General features: G+C 35.5%; 1 protein-coding gene across 5 annotated transcripts in view; it reads right to left on the bottom strand.

The window, feature by feature from the left end:
• Positions 1–14,235, bottom strand: part of LOC134542385 (uncharacterized) — a 124,902-nt gene that overhangs the window by 11,650 nt on the left and 99,017 nt on the right. For all 5 annotated transcript variants that reach the window (XM_063386577.1, XM_063386575.1, XM_063386576.1 and 2 more), the window contains exons 7-12: positions 7,221–7,362; positions 5,981–6,046; positions 5,602–5,661; positions 4,483–4,570; positions 2,584–2,784; positions 1,117–1,232 (exon numbers count right to left, since the gene is read on the bottom strand). In XM_063386577.1, the coding sequence (XP_063242647.1) occupies positions 1,117–1,232; positions 2,584–2,784; positions 4,483–4,570; positions 5,602–5,661; positions 5,981–6,046; positions 7,221–7,362 (673 nt within the window). The remainder of the gene's footprint in view (positions 1–1,116; positions 1,233–2,583; positions 2,785–4,482; positions 4,571–5,601; positions 5,662–5,980; positions 6,047–7,220; positions 7,363–14,235) is intronic.

Below are 14,235 nucleotides of genomic sequence, written 5' to 3'. Positions count from 1 at the left end.
TTATGAACAGGTCACAGTGGACTTTAAATAATTACTTATATCTAAACATAAACATTCCAAACCGTTACAAAAATTCCATTTTCATCTAGTTTCAATAATTGTTAAACATATTATATGAGCTGTTATGTGTCGTGCTGCGCCGCCCCCAGCTACTTGGCGCCCTGGGCGGCTGCCTAGTTCGCCTGCATGGACGCGCCGGCTCTGGTGCTGCTGTTTAAAGACTCTGGGTTTCCTTATGTGGAAATGCCAACAGAGCCTTAGAAACTTACTAAATAATAATAAAAAAACAGAATTTATATAGTATAGTAATTTCATTAACTTCACCGTATCATGCATGTCAAGATTTTATTTCCAGGCGAATTTTGTTTTTAAAACAGGAAATTTCAATGTCGTTGATTTTTTTTTATTTTAAGAAATCTGTTTATTAAAAAAAAAAAAGCACATTACTGAACACTTGAATGTTCATGATATTAATTTCTGCAAAACAGCGTCGTTTTGACTGATAAATGATGTACTTTTACAATATGATGATTTGTAATAAGCATGGCTAACTATTCTAAACAAATAAAATAAATCCGCTAAGTATTTTTGTGTTTGAAAAAGTGTATTAATGTCGTAATATAAAAAAGAGTAGTAACTAATAACGGTCGCAAGATTAAAAAGAAGTAAAATTTTTCCACTTTATTTTCCATTAAAATTTGGTACAAATTTCATGCTAAATAAATCAACTTTAATTGAATTTAATATTTAAAAGATTATATATTTGTCATTAGAGTTAAATTTTGATTGAAAATGCTGATTGAAAACATGGTTTTAATTGGTTTTCGGTGTTTTTATAGTGTATTAACAGAAAATTCGATGTTATATGGTGTATTGAAATGCATTTCAGAGTTATTTTGGCTTCATCGCAATTCACCATATAACCTTGTCCCTAAACATGAGCCATTTCACTCAAAACTATAAAGTTTACATTTAAGTGTTGACCCCCAAAAACCATAAACTAACATAACCTGTTAACACTACATCATTAATTACAAAATCCCAAAAAAGTTAGGCAGTTAAAAAAGATTTCAAAGTTTTCTAGTAGGTTTCATCAATCAACTCTGAGAGTTTCACCTTGAATCCTAGTTTCTTCAGGCTGTTTCTGAAGACAGTCATGAGATCCATGAACAGGTCACAGTCGAGCGCGTACAGCAGCAGCACTTCCGTAGGGCCTTGGTTATTGGCTATCACTGCAGGCAAGCACCAATAATAATGTACGGACACGCTGAACCAAGACTGACGCGTACAGGCAAAAAACACACTACACCCATGCTCCCATAGCAATCACAATGACACTGGCTCCTTGGAGATGTCAAGTTATCCACTTGGATCTAGTATATTTCAAACAGCCTACACTGCCTACAACATAACTAGATACTGAAGAATTTATTTGCCATTCTAATTACCTCCTTAGTTATATAGCTGCTCAATAAGCAACAGGAAGACAAATATTATTGCACTTTAAATGGCAAAACATTTAAATTTTAACAAATCCAATTAGTTATGAAACTGTCAAGAAGTTTTGTTATGAAAATGAGAATATTTTTTTATAGAATTTTATTTTTATTACCCATCTTTCTTTCTCAACAGTTATCAGTACTGTTATCAACTTATAACTGCATACACTATGACTTAAATGAGGCATCTAGCGAATGGGGCGTAGCCATGTGAAAGGGCACACAGACATGACATGGCTAACACTCTCGGTACCAACCAGGTCAATGACCATGCAATCAATCAAAACTATCCTAGCAAACTGTGGTTGTGCAACATTTTTAGCAGTATCTGAAGGATATGTTTGTTGTCCACCTATAGAAATAACTAAACTCAACCCACAATTTTTTTTTTTTTTAATTTTCTTGTGCCTTCCACAGTTGTGCAGAGAAAGAAAGAAAGAAAGAACAGAGATGATGCATTAAATTCGAAACCAACTGAGAATTGAGCTCGTACTTGGCATCAAACATCTGTGACATGCGAAACTTTTAGAGCAGAGGGAAAGCTTACAAGCTGCATTATTCAAAAAAAAATTTTTTCCCAGAAGTTAATGGAATTAAAAAATTTAACTTTCACGTTTCATTCTTTATCGATCGTGGAAATATTCGACAAGATTAAAAAATTTTCTTTCCAAGGACCAGATAACGTCTTTTGTCTTTACTCTTTACTAACACTCTCCTCGAGGTACCCTGTCTGAGTAATGCCGAGTGGCTGCTCAGCCGGGCCATTCGTTACGCCAATGGCGGCTTCAGGATGACTTTTCGGGAGGGGCTATCGGACAAAGAAAGGTCGTACTTGCAAAAAATGAAAGTGGTCAGATATTGGCCTTGGAATATTATTTACAAATTACAGGTTTCAAATACAGAACCTTAGCAGCTCCATGCAACTTTTGATGAGATAAAAAGTTTAACATACGAAATTAAATATTCAAGTGAACATAAATATGCAATGATCAATAAAATTGGTCTCGGGAGGGGCTGTCACCCCCACCGCCCCCCCCCCCTTCTGGAGCCGCGCTTGCGTTACGCACTGCCCGTCGCGACTCACTGCGGTACTTGGGGTTCCAGACGACCTCCTTGGCGTCCGGCCTCCTGGCGGGAGCGTCGCGGCCGCACATCCAGCAGGCCACCGCGGTTCCCGCCAGCACCAGCACGCACATGATCGCCACGCACCAGTACAGCAGCATCCTGGTCCAGCTGTCCTCGGGGACCAGGGCCCCGTCGGGGCCGGGCGCCGTCTCGTTGGCCCCTGCGCCGCACGTGTCACCACACTGCAGCTTTGCCCCAGTACATGAGCTCTACCAAGATGTCTGTGCGAAAATTCGTTGGCCCCTGCGCCGCACGTCGCCACAAGACAGTGATGAGACTGCAGCCTTGCCCCAGTGCGCGAGCTCTACCAAGATGTCTGTGCGAAAATCTGGCATTCTTGTCGTACTCGTCCGATAGATGGCAGAAGGTGTATCCAGGATCAACAAATGCCGCATTTGTTCAAAAAATTGTGATACCAACATTACGACCATGAAATCACACTTTCTTACTTTGTTGGTTTCGGATATACCATTTTTTTTTTTAATTAAATAAAAACTTCCTTTCTTTTCGCTCTCTTAAAGAACCAGTTTCGTTAAACAAAAAATAACCGTTAGTTACTACATGTACATCATTCCTTCTTAGTTACTTACTTCTAGTTCTAATGAAGTATTCCTTTTTTATTTTTAAAACCATACTTAAACCTTTTACACTCCTTAGGGGTTGAATTTCACAAAATGGTAAAATTGTGAGTTATGGTTTTGGAGTTTTGGTATGTTTATTACGGATACACAATATCTTTTATTATGCTTTTTAACTTTGGAGATATAATTAATCACCTTAAAACCATACTTATCCCCCTTTTCACCTCCTTAGTGGTGGAATTCTGTAAATATATATAGCCTAGTGTAAGTTAGTCAAAGACCTTACAAATAAAAAAAAAATGTTTAATCAAAATCTATTAAGTAGTTTTCAATTGATGCCGAAACAAGCAGACTACAAACAAAAAGACGAAAATTCTAAAAACTACATTTTTGAGTTCTAAATAATTTTAATAGCCATTTACAAAAGTTAGTAATAACACGGATACTTACCTACAATTTTAAAAAAGCTACCAAAACCATCTCCAATGTAATTTAAATTTAACACAGTATGACAATATGAAAACCAGATATTTTTTTAAGTAATAAAAATATTATTATAATTATATTTATCAGTCAGTAGTTCTTAATATCTTATATGTTATATATGTAGTTACCTGGTAGGAAGGTTATGTAAAGTGTTCATAGTGTGTAAACAATATTGTAAATGTAAGCATAAATTGCAATCTTAGCCAATTCTAGATAATTATATAGGTAGCTGGATGAAACCTTGGCAATATTCACCTCCTTCATATTATTCACATTAACAACCATTGTTGTAATAATAAAAATATTTGTAATGCACATATTCAAATTTTTTTAGTTAATTTTGTGTGGTTTTCAATAAAGAAATAAGGTTCACAAGTAAAGTAATTAAGAAATAGAGATAAATGAACATGCAATGCAGACTTACATTAGTTTTTTTAGATTGGCCAATGTTATTGTAATAAGAATATTGACCTGCTCATATTGCTACATTCCAGATTGAACCGGCAAAGCAATTCCAGAATAGCAACAAGTTGAAAAATTTGTGATGTTAATATATGATAACTTTGAAGATTATTCCTTACTGACAAAGCACAATAGAGAGAAAAAAAAAAATAATAATTCTAAAAAATACATTCAACTTTATGTAAAATCTAACCAGAATTAATAATTATTAAACAACTATGAAACATTAAGAAAACATAACAACATAACACACTCTTAGTTAAATTGTTGTTAGTAACAGGGGTTGGAGTTATGCTATGGTATAATATTGCACAGTTGTGTAAACTTACGAAACTGCAAGCTCCATCTGCAAAGGGGTACGCTGCTGATTTCACTCCACAGGGGGTGGTCGGGGCAGCGATCATCAGTAATAGTAACCTGAAATACATCACCAATTCATAGCACCAAATTATATTTAATGCAGTAAAAGAATCAGTACATTAGAGTTCCAAGTGAGCAAAAACCTGGCCATATTCAGTTACCTCGTTGATGTACATCAGGCGATAGAAGAATTGTTTCATTTATTTAGCCATGTGCATCAACTGCAAATGATCTGAAGGTCGAATTCTCCCGACCCTGACATTCTGTTGACCGACACAACAATTTTTGGATTAGCAAACCAACAGATATTGAGATACAGAGATATTAAGAGCGAGTGCATGTATGTTTATAAAAACACAAGAATCAGTACTTCCCCAACTGATACCCAAAGAAACAGCAATAAATATAATGGAAAAAAATAAGGCTACATCATAATGTGTAGCATGTTTATATGTGTGTGGCATCAATTTCATTTTGCAGCATATTTCCCCAGTACCATATGCACATAAAAAGAAATTGCAGTTTAACATCAAACCTCAGACTTTGAAAACCTAAACCATGATTACTAACAAATTCGAAGCCTTGAAGGCAGCAGGATGGTCTACTTTATGTTTTCCTGCAACCGTAAAAAAAGTTCGCAACACCAAGTGCATGACACTAAAGTAAAGGTTAGCCTGTTATGGAAAAAAGATTGATGGCACTACAAACTGTGATGATAAGTAATTAGTAAAATTTTTTTAAATTTTGTTTAATCAAAGTCCTTAACCTGAAATTTTCTTAATCCCTCTTTACAATTTCTGATTTATGTAGTTTTCTCTACAGCTGTTTGATTTTAATTCATTTCAGTTTTTTAAGAGACACAGTTCGTCAACTGCCTTCATGGATTTGTTGGACTTCCTGCCTAGACGCTTGCGTTAGCAGCGGGGACCGATAATTTACGCCCTATCACAACCCTGGGTGCAGCAACCTCGCCAGATCTCATGCGTGCAGTCACATAGCATGGCTCAGGTGCTTTGAGCTTAAAGTCACGTACTGCTCGATAGTGCATCAGAAGTTAAGTTCACAGAAATAAAGACAAGAATACTCACTATCATACAGTAATTTCCTGGCTGAACGTTGTTCATCAGGCACACGAGAGAGCTGTTATCCTGCAACAAGGTATGTATCCCTTTTCCTAAAGCGAGGCAAATGCAGTTTTAAAACTGCTAATTTCTTCATACTGGATCTGCAGGATGATTTACAGAACAACTGATACAGACTTAAAGTACACACATAAATGTACCTAATAGTTACAGGTCCCAAAGATTTTGAGAAAAAAGTTTGCATAACCTGTGGGTACCACCCTGAACTTGATATGGAAGGTATGTTTAAGTTTGTAAATAAAAAATTTAAGTAAGCAATAGTATTACGAGAGTTATTTTCAAGTCTTTATTGAACTAAGAAAGTTTGTTATGAGCAGTTACTTACATAATGGCACTCTGTGTTGGTATGTGCTTTCGATGCTCTGCAAAGTGTCGTCGGTGATTGTCCTGGCTGTGCACACAACAAAGAATCCTACATCACTCACACTATCACAATCCTAACAAGTTGTAACACTTCAGTAATCGTACATTGCTTTTGCTATATGAATTTAAACAGGTGTTCTTCATTGCCTAAAATGAGTCACAAAAAAACTGATAAAAACCCCAAGGAAAACAACAAAAACCATTCATTAAATCATGTTGTCCTGTTATTTGTGTTTTTTTGTTGATTCATGATAGGCAGGAAAAAACATAAATTTAAATCTGTAGTGCAGAAAATAACATATCATTATTTACGCTAACATTTAAAAATTAAGTTAACATTTTGTTTGGGACTACTGCTCAGAGTTAGATTTCCTGTGCTGCAAACAAATTGCTACAAGGTTATGTCGCCCACTTCATAAACTCTTTTTCCCTTAACCTAACAATTTGACCCTTGAATAAGTTAAGAGTGGAGATGATCTATAACGTGGGTAAGTAAATCCAACAAAAATTCCATAAGGTGTATTCAAGCCACTTTCTTTCGCATGTACGATGGTCTGCCCTGAAAAATGTATGAACAAGGAAAATACACACCGTTACTAAGTTATGGTACAAATCGTGTGTGCACCTGCAGTGTGATATTGTCCAGAGCTGAAAGCTTTGACAGCAATGTATTCTGTGAAACATGTATGATTACACAATTTCTCAGCTTACGGTCTGCACCACATTAGTTAACCGCCCCAAAAACATTGTCCTGAAGTGAATTGTGTTTGCATTGCGAAAATATTTCTAAACATCTGTATTTTACGGAAGTGACCGTGTTTAACGACGGAGATTATTGATTCATACTCACTAACAATCAACAGACGTGGTCAAGGACCAGTGGCGGATCCAGGATTTTGATTTTGGGAGGGGCTTGACCCAGCTGAGGCTAGGCTTTATCTAGGCAAAAACTAAATTAATAGTGGACCCAGATGATTTTAGAGGGGGCTTGAGCCCCTTAGCCCCCCCCTCTGGATCCGCTACTGTCAAGGACCATTTTTGCAATGTTTTTGGCGTGACAACACGACGACAGGGAGGTGAAAAACAAAGTGGCTCCAACCACCCACAGCTAGCCGTCTCTTAGCATGTATCACCAAGAGGTGAGACGAGGTAGCAGGGGGGAAAGGACGAGGGGAAGACGAGGGCGGCGGGCAGGCACGCACCACGTGAGCGCAGCACACTTCCTCCTCCCCCGACTTCTTGCACACGTCATCCCCCAAGGTCAGGTCCACCCCGCCGCTCAGCTTCACGTTGATCTGCACCACGCCCACCTCCGGCCCCATGTCCGTGGTCAGCGTCAGCGCGCTGAAACAAGCCCCGGGTCATCAGTGCGCGCTCCCTCAACGCCTGGGCACCTTCGGACTTACCACTACAACTCTCACATGCGACGAATATTTACAATTACTGCACCAACAATTAGTGATGTACCGATGTAACAGTTTCCAACTGATATAAAAAAAAAAGATACACATGGAAAAATGTACAATTTCATTTATTCAGGTATCACCAATCTTTTCTATTGTGCCTCAAATAAGTTATTTTTCTAGGTTCAAATAAGAATTTGTTTTATTAAGTAAATAGAAAGAGAACTGGGTTATGCTTTTTTCAGGGTTCACGATTTAAAACTGTTTGAATATTGAATTCCGGGTGGCCCTTTCATCTTTAGTTTTCCGCAGGCGGCTCGTCTGCCACTAGTTCTCAGCGCTGAGCGGCCGCCTACCACTCGGTCCTTTATCCCATGCTGCGTCATCACTTCGAATTTTCTCCACCTGGCCGCACGTACGGTCTCAAGCTCCCCATGCTCATTCTGCGCCTTCAGACATGCCATGTCTCGGCATGCTCGGTAGGACGCAGACTTTTCTTTCGACACGGCTCTGTGCCTCTTGGCTCTTCTCGAACTGTCGTAGCAAAAATTACCACACTCCCCTCCCCAACATCCCTATTTTGCATGTCCCTTGGACTAAGCTCTCTCCCATCGCTCTGCAGCAAGCGCTATATGACACCTGTTGGTCAATCTAAGTACTAACTTTACCACCATCTTTTCCCTTCGGCGACACACTCTGCAGCCCATGTAGCATGACCGGTGTGCACCCTCTGTTGGCTGAAGTCGAAACTACTTGGCCTTGCCTCTAAGCATACTTTCACGCCTGGTACACCATCTCTTTGCCACCAATTTCAGGCCCCTATACCTCTATTCCCTTGCTGCACACTCCCTCTTCAGGCCTTTTCGGCTAACTTCTTCCTACCCCTTCCTCTTACTTTCTTCCGCCCCTGCGGACGCCTTCAACTATGTGTGTATTCCACACACCCTTAGCAGCATTGTGTTGGTGAGCGTGAGTGATAGTTTTACCTTGCATTTCCATTTTCTACAGCCTGTTCTGCATTTTTGAAATTGATCACAAAATGTAATCAACTTCATTTGGGAATTAGTTTCCCATAATTTTTTTCTTCACAATTTTGCTGATAAAGTAGTGTCAAAGTGTTTTTCTTCTGGTGTGTCTCCACCTTACTGGATTTCCGGACCAAGCTCTCAAAGTCTACCTGTATTTATTTCAAAATAAAAATGTAAAATGGAGCACTTCACCTAATTTTCTATAAAATATTTATTTATCTGCTCTTAAGTTTTTTGTTATAAGCATCAATTATATTAACCGGACAGTTTGTATTGTAGAGTTATTTGAATAAAAATATATTTTTTATAAATAATATTTCATTAAAATTTGTACTCTAAAATGTTTTTTGCATGACTGTAACCAACACAAATAATCATTAAAAATTGGTGACACACCTAAAAGCTGACTTTCATTTCTTAAATTTGTAAATAAAATTTAATTTACATTTTAAAGAGATTTGCAATACTGATCACTATATTTTGTGAGATAATTTTTCTTCTTTTTTATTTGTGTACTAAATGTAATAAATGATTCACACCATGCCTTATGAAACATATCAAAATAAGGCTACTTTTTAAATTAAATGAAAACTCATAATCAGTTGGTCTATACGGAAGGCGTTTCACAATTTACCTATTTATAATTCCGTAGGCATCTTTTACTCCCAATTTTTCTGCATTTTAATGTTGTGTTTGTTAATTAGTCAAAGGCATGATGTGCTATGCACAAATTATGTGCTGTAAAATACTCTTTTAGTCATCTATCAAAAATTATTTTAACAAAAGAGCATTATTAAGGCACTGATTTATTAATTAAAAATATTGAATTTCTGGAGACTTTTACTGCTTTTATTTAAAAAAGTTTTGTATCAGTTTTCAGATCGGTAAAACAAGTGTATCAGTAATCGGATCAGGATCGGTTTTAATCCATATCGCCCAACACTACTAAAAATAATATGGCTTATGCTACAAAAAATTTATTGGCATAGAACTAATGTTTATTAATATTATGTCTCTACAAAAATTATCCTTTATATGCTAAACATTTTCAAAAAAATCTTGACATATTAACAGTACAATGTGTGTAAGAGTAAATTGAATATGTAAATTATTTTCATTGTGGTTTTAGAGTAGGGAGGATGTTGGAGGGGAAAGGGGGTATGTGGTAACTGGACTGCTTAAACATCACCTGCTTTGTATATGCGAGTTCAATTTATGCACAGGCTACACACCAAACATTATTTACAATCAAGTCACCCATATTTTTCCCTGCTTCCACAATAATTACACCCAATCACTCTGGTTGGTCATGGCATAACCATACTTGTCCATCCTAAACCTATAGCACTGGGGCCTGAAATAAAAATTTATTGAAAGTTTAGAACAAAAGTACATATTACATAATAAGTTGTTTTCACTTACAGATTGACTGAAAGCTCAAAAGTCAAAACAGATGAGTGGCACAGTTGAAGCTCAAGACATAAAGTTAAATCGAGAAAATTACATCCAAGAATACTTACATTTTCTGTAAATTTAAATTTTTTTAAATTTAAGTATACCTACATAGTATGATTATAATAGATTTTTATGAGGATTTTTTTTACTGAAAAATACCTAAATACCCTACACTGTCTAATTTTTGCAAGCCTTGCTTTGGCACCAAAAGAACATTGAACACTTTTATATGTACCTCAAACCTAGAAAAAATATGATGTTCAAAACCAACGAGTCCACATTTATACCAGTTGCAGTAATTTAGAGGGATGTCAGTTTGAAACATGTCACTGCCCCAATACATTGTACTATCTAATCTATACATGCCATGCAGAAGTATTGCAAATGGTTAACTTTGCATTCTTCGGAACCCGGTCGTGCTCTACCACAGACTGAATTAATCTGATTGGCTGAATTTCAATTTCCTCCAGAGAATCGAAACCAACCACAATCACCAAGGGAGAACAGTATTGCATGCATTTTGTGTGAAAATCCCCAAGCAAAGAGCTGGCAAGTGATGAGAAAGCTGCATTGACAACCAGAAGAAATGACAAGACGCTTACGCAGTTAGGATCCTCCACCACACATTTCAGTGACACACATTTTCAAAGCAATATTCTTGTGATACAGACATCACTCAGCTAACATTAGTCTTATAGTCTTCTATCACTGCAAACAAAAAGATAAAACTTTGAGAAAGAAGAAACAAACAAGCAAAATTAATGAATAGGGATTACATGCATACAGAATGTCAACCAATAATATTAGCTGAACAGCAGTTGCTTAGCTGTTAAATAAAACCTGAACAATCACAGAATTATTAAAAACTTAACTAAATTTGACCATTTATAGTTTCAATTATAATTAGTGTCTAAAACTGTACTCACAATGGTCCGTCTCACCCCTCCGTCACTCATCCATCATCCTTCCATCCGTCAACAATCCGAACAATTCACATCTATCCACACATACATCAAATACTTTTTCCATTTTAATGCTGCCAACAGGCTATAAATCTTAAATATTGGTGAAAATTTATTTTTTATAGATATATTATATTGTCGATCATGAAAGTTAAGCATTAATAAATCACTAAAACTTTCCCTTTGATATATTAAAATATTTTCAGTTGTTAAAAATATGTTCAAACGTAAGTTAATAACATTCAATGGAAGCAGCTAAACAATTAAATATACTTAAAAACCTTTTTAGATAGTAACGGTTTTTGTCTATAGGTATCTTGCTTAACATTTTGGATGTTATTTCAAGCGACCGTTCGTCGAAAGTTAAGATCTATCATCTGATACCCAGGTAGTAGTAATTTATACAACTTAGCTGTTTGGCTAATGACAGTAATAACACTTAAACATTGTCATTGAACTGAAAGAAAATAGTAACACCATTTTTGAAAGTGAAAAATCGAAGACTAGATTTTAGATATTTTAAGAGTGTGAAATTTACAATCACTACGGTTATCAGTAGACATGTGATATAATGGCAATGAACAGAAACAGAATAATTCAGAGTAATTCTAAAAACACACTGTAAGTGGTGAGAATACTTAAGCCTATTAATTTTATTCTATTCTGTAAACTCTCCCAGTTTTTCACCGAGTTAAGTTTGTTTTGATGTGATTCAATAAGGGATCAACTTAATTTATAACTTCTTGCTGATTATTTTATTAATAATTCTGTCGACAGCATGTTACAACTCTGCATATTTTCATAGGGTGTATCTACATAGTCTTTACAGCACTTTCATTACTAAGTTAGGTCCTCTTAGAAGTATTCTTGATGACTTACATGGACTGAAGAGCTATGTATTGAGAGAAGAGAATGGAGTTGTGCAGTCACTGTAAGCATTATCAATTGTAAAAATAATTATAATAGATAAAACACCTCAGTAATAATATTAAACCTAATGCCTCTCACCCACGAAAAGTAACAACATTCATAAATTAATGTTTATTTTAAGTTTTATTTTCAAAAATTCATTTAAATCAAGTTGACAGGAAAGCAAAGAGAAACAAAAGCAAGAAGCTCTTAAGTACCACACAATCCTGGATGTAGTCAAGGCCTTAACATAGGCATACCCAGGAGGGGTGTTTTGGGAGTTCAACATGCCCCCTCATCTCCCGAAATAAAGTAAAGAAAATTCTGAACGCTCATGTAATTCGATCCTCACTGTCTGAAGTTTCGCACTGCAAGCAACGAGCGAGATAACTTCACCGAACAGCCTAATTGGTAAGCAAACGTAAACAAAGTCGAATTGCAGTGGTTGGTTTGTGACTGGTCAGTTTCAATTCTCGAATTGTGGTGACTGGTCTATGGACTAATCAGTACAACTTAACTTTGATTATGTTTGCTTAACAGAATTAGGCATTGGGTGACAGTAGTGATTGCAACACTGTGACTTAATTTCGTACAAAACTCCATAAAACTGTTGAAACACAAAAAAAAAGAAGTTTATTGATTGTTATATGAGGTCAGGTGAATTCATTTAAATATTGTACGTATAACACAAAGCATAACGTTGGATTATCATGAGATGCATAATTTAAAATGACAGTTACAAACACTATAAAACTGAAACAGACCACATTGAGTGTGACGCGGCATAAATTTGTGTTTGAGTCAGTATCTCAGTGGCTTCAGCACAATGAGTAGGTGATTATATTCTGTAGATCAGTCACTGCTAGGTCGTTAAGTGGAGCACACACATTTTTTTTTTTACTTCTATGAGCAACAGGTTAAAAATGTTGGCCCTGTGATTGCAAGTACATATTAACATACATATTCAACATATTATTAAATATTTATAAGATTGTAAAGTCCAGAGCCTATCTGTGGCTCACCTCAGCTAAAAATATTTCTAAATCGCAGCACAAGAAAGAGAGGTTAGGTTCAAAACTTATTTTTTAATATTATGTTTTACTGCATATCCAACTGCTAGTTGTTAACACCCTTACAATCAAATTATATATCAATTGTATTATTTTGCCAACGTCAACTTACAAGGGATAAGTTTGTAAAGTGTCTACTTAGGTTCGTTGGGTTAATTAATTAATAATTTTTGCAACAGTAGTAATAGTACTTTACTTGTTTTGTGTACTTTTTTATTTTATTAGGTTTGTGTAGGTATTTAAATATTGTAATGTCAACATACTTACGAGAATCTAAAGAAAAATTGAGTACAAACTACAAACCTATAAAAGCCCAGTTTTGAAAAATTGAATTCACTGATATTCTATTTATTTACTTAAGAAATGAATAAATTTATTGGAATAAAATCAAAGGTCAAATATATTTTTCTAGTAATTTAAAGTTTTATACCAATTTTGTTAATTTTTTTATTATTTTTTATTATTATTTATAATTCAGCTAGGTCAGCTAAGGACCACTTTGAAACTAACCTAACTAGAATTTCATACATGTTCCCCAAGTTCCCAGTTAATGAAATTTTTAATTTTTAGGTTTGGTACTTTTTTTATTTAAGTAATAAGTAATGCTATTTGTTGTTTTTATAGGTCACATTGTAGAATAAAATATGAGGAAAAAAGGAAAGTTATCAATGAAAAGTCTATGGTTTTTTTATATATTACAGTGGAGTTTTTCTTAAAAATCTTGACCAACGCCCTTGAAAAAAATCCTGGGTATGCCTATGAGCCTTAATATGATCATGTGCTTTACTTACAGCCTTAACTAGCTCTCTGAACATGGCTAACAATAAAAGTTGAATGAGATATAGTAGTGAGAAGTCTTATTAATAATCTCATTTAAGTAATCATTCTAGTTAACATTACTATCATTAATCATTATTAAAACTAAACTGTACAGGTTGTCTTCAAATACCTAGCGAACTAATTTCAGGACGTCTTCAATACCTTTTAACAAAATTTCCTACAATCTTTTTTTTTTATAAAAGGGTGAATTTTAAATTTATACAAACAACTGACATTATACATGAGCAAATTAAACACAAAATTTTCCACAATTCACAGGAACATAATCATTTTTTGGATAGAAAGCTAAAACATTTTCAGAGATAATTCCTACATGCGACTATAACTGAAGTGAGTCTGAAAACAAAACATAAGTTAACAAAAGGCCACTGGAAACCAAAGTTTCATTATTTCCAGCACTGTTGCTGCTTATTTGGGGAATTTTTCATGACATTCATGACCAGTCCTTCAGTTTCCTTTCTTTTTCCTGTCTTTCGGGACATTCGTGGTAAAAACCCTGACTATAACACTTGGAACAGTGTGGATGAATACCAATCAATATTGCATGGTT

The sequence above is a fragment of the Bacillus rossius genome (assembly GCF_032445375.1).
Source record: "Bacillus rossius redtenbacheri isolate Brsri chromosome 4 unlocalized genomic scaffold, Brsri_v3 Brsri_v3_scf4_2, whole genome shotgun sequence".
In the NCBI taxonomy this organism is placed as follows: Eukaryota; Metazoa; Arthropoda; class Insecta; order Phasmatodea; family Bacillidae; genus Bacillus; species Bacillus rossius.
This window is presented reverse-complemented; position numbering and strand designations above follow the sequence as displayed.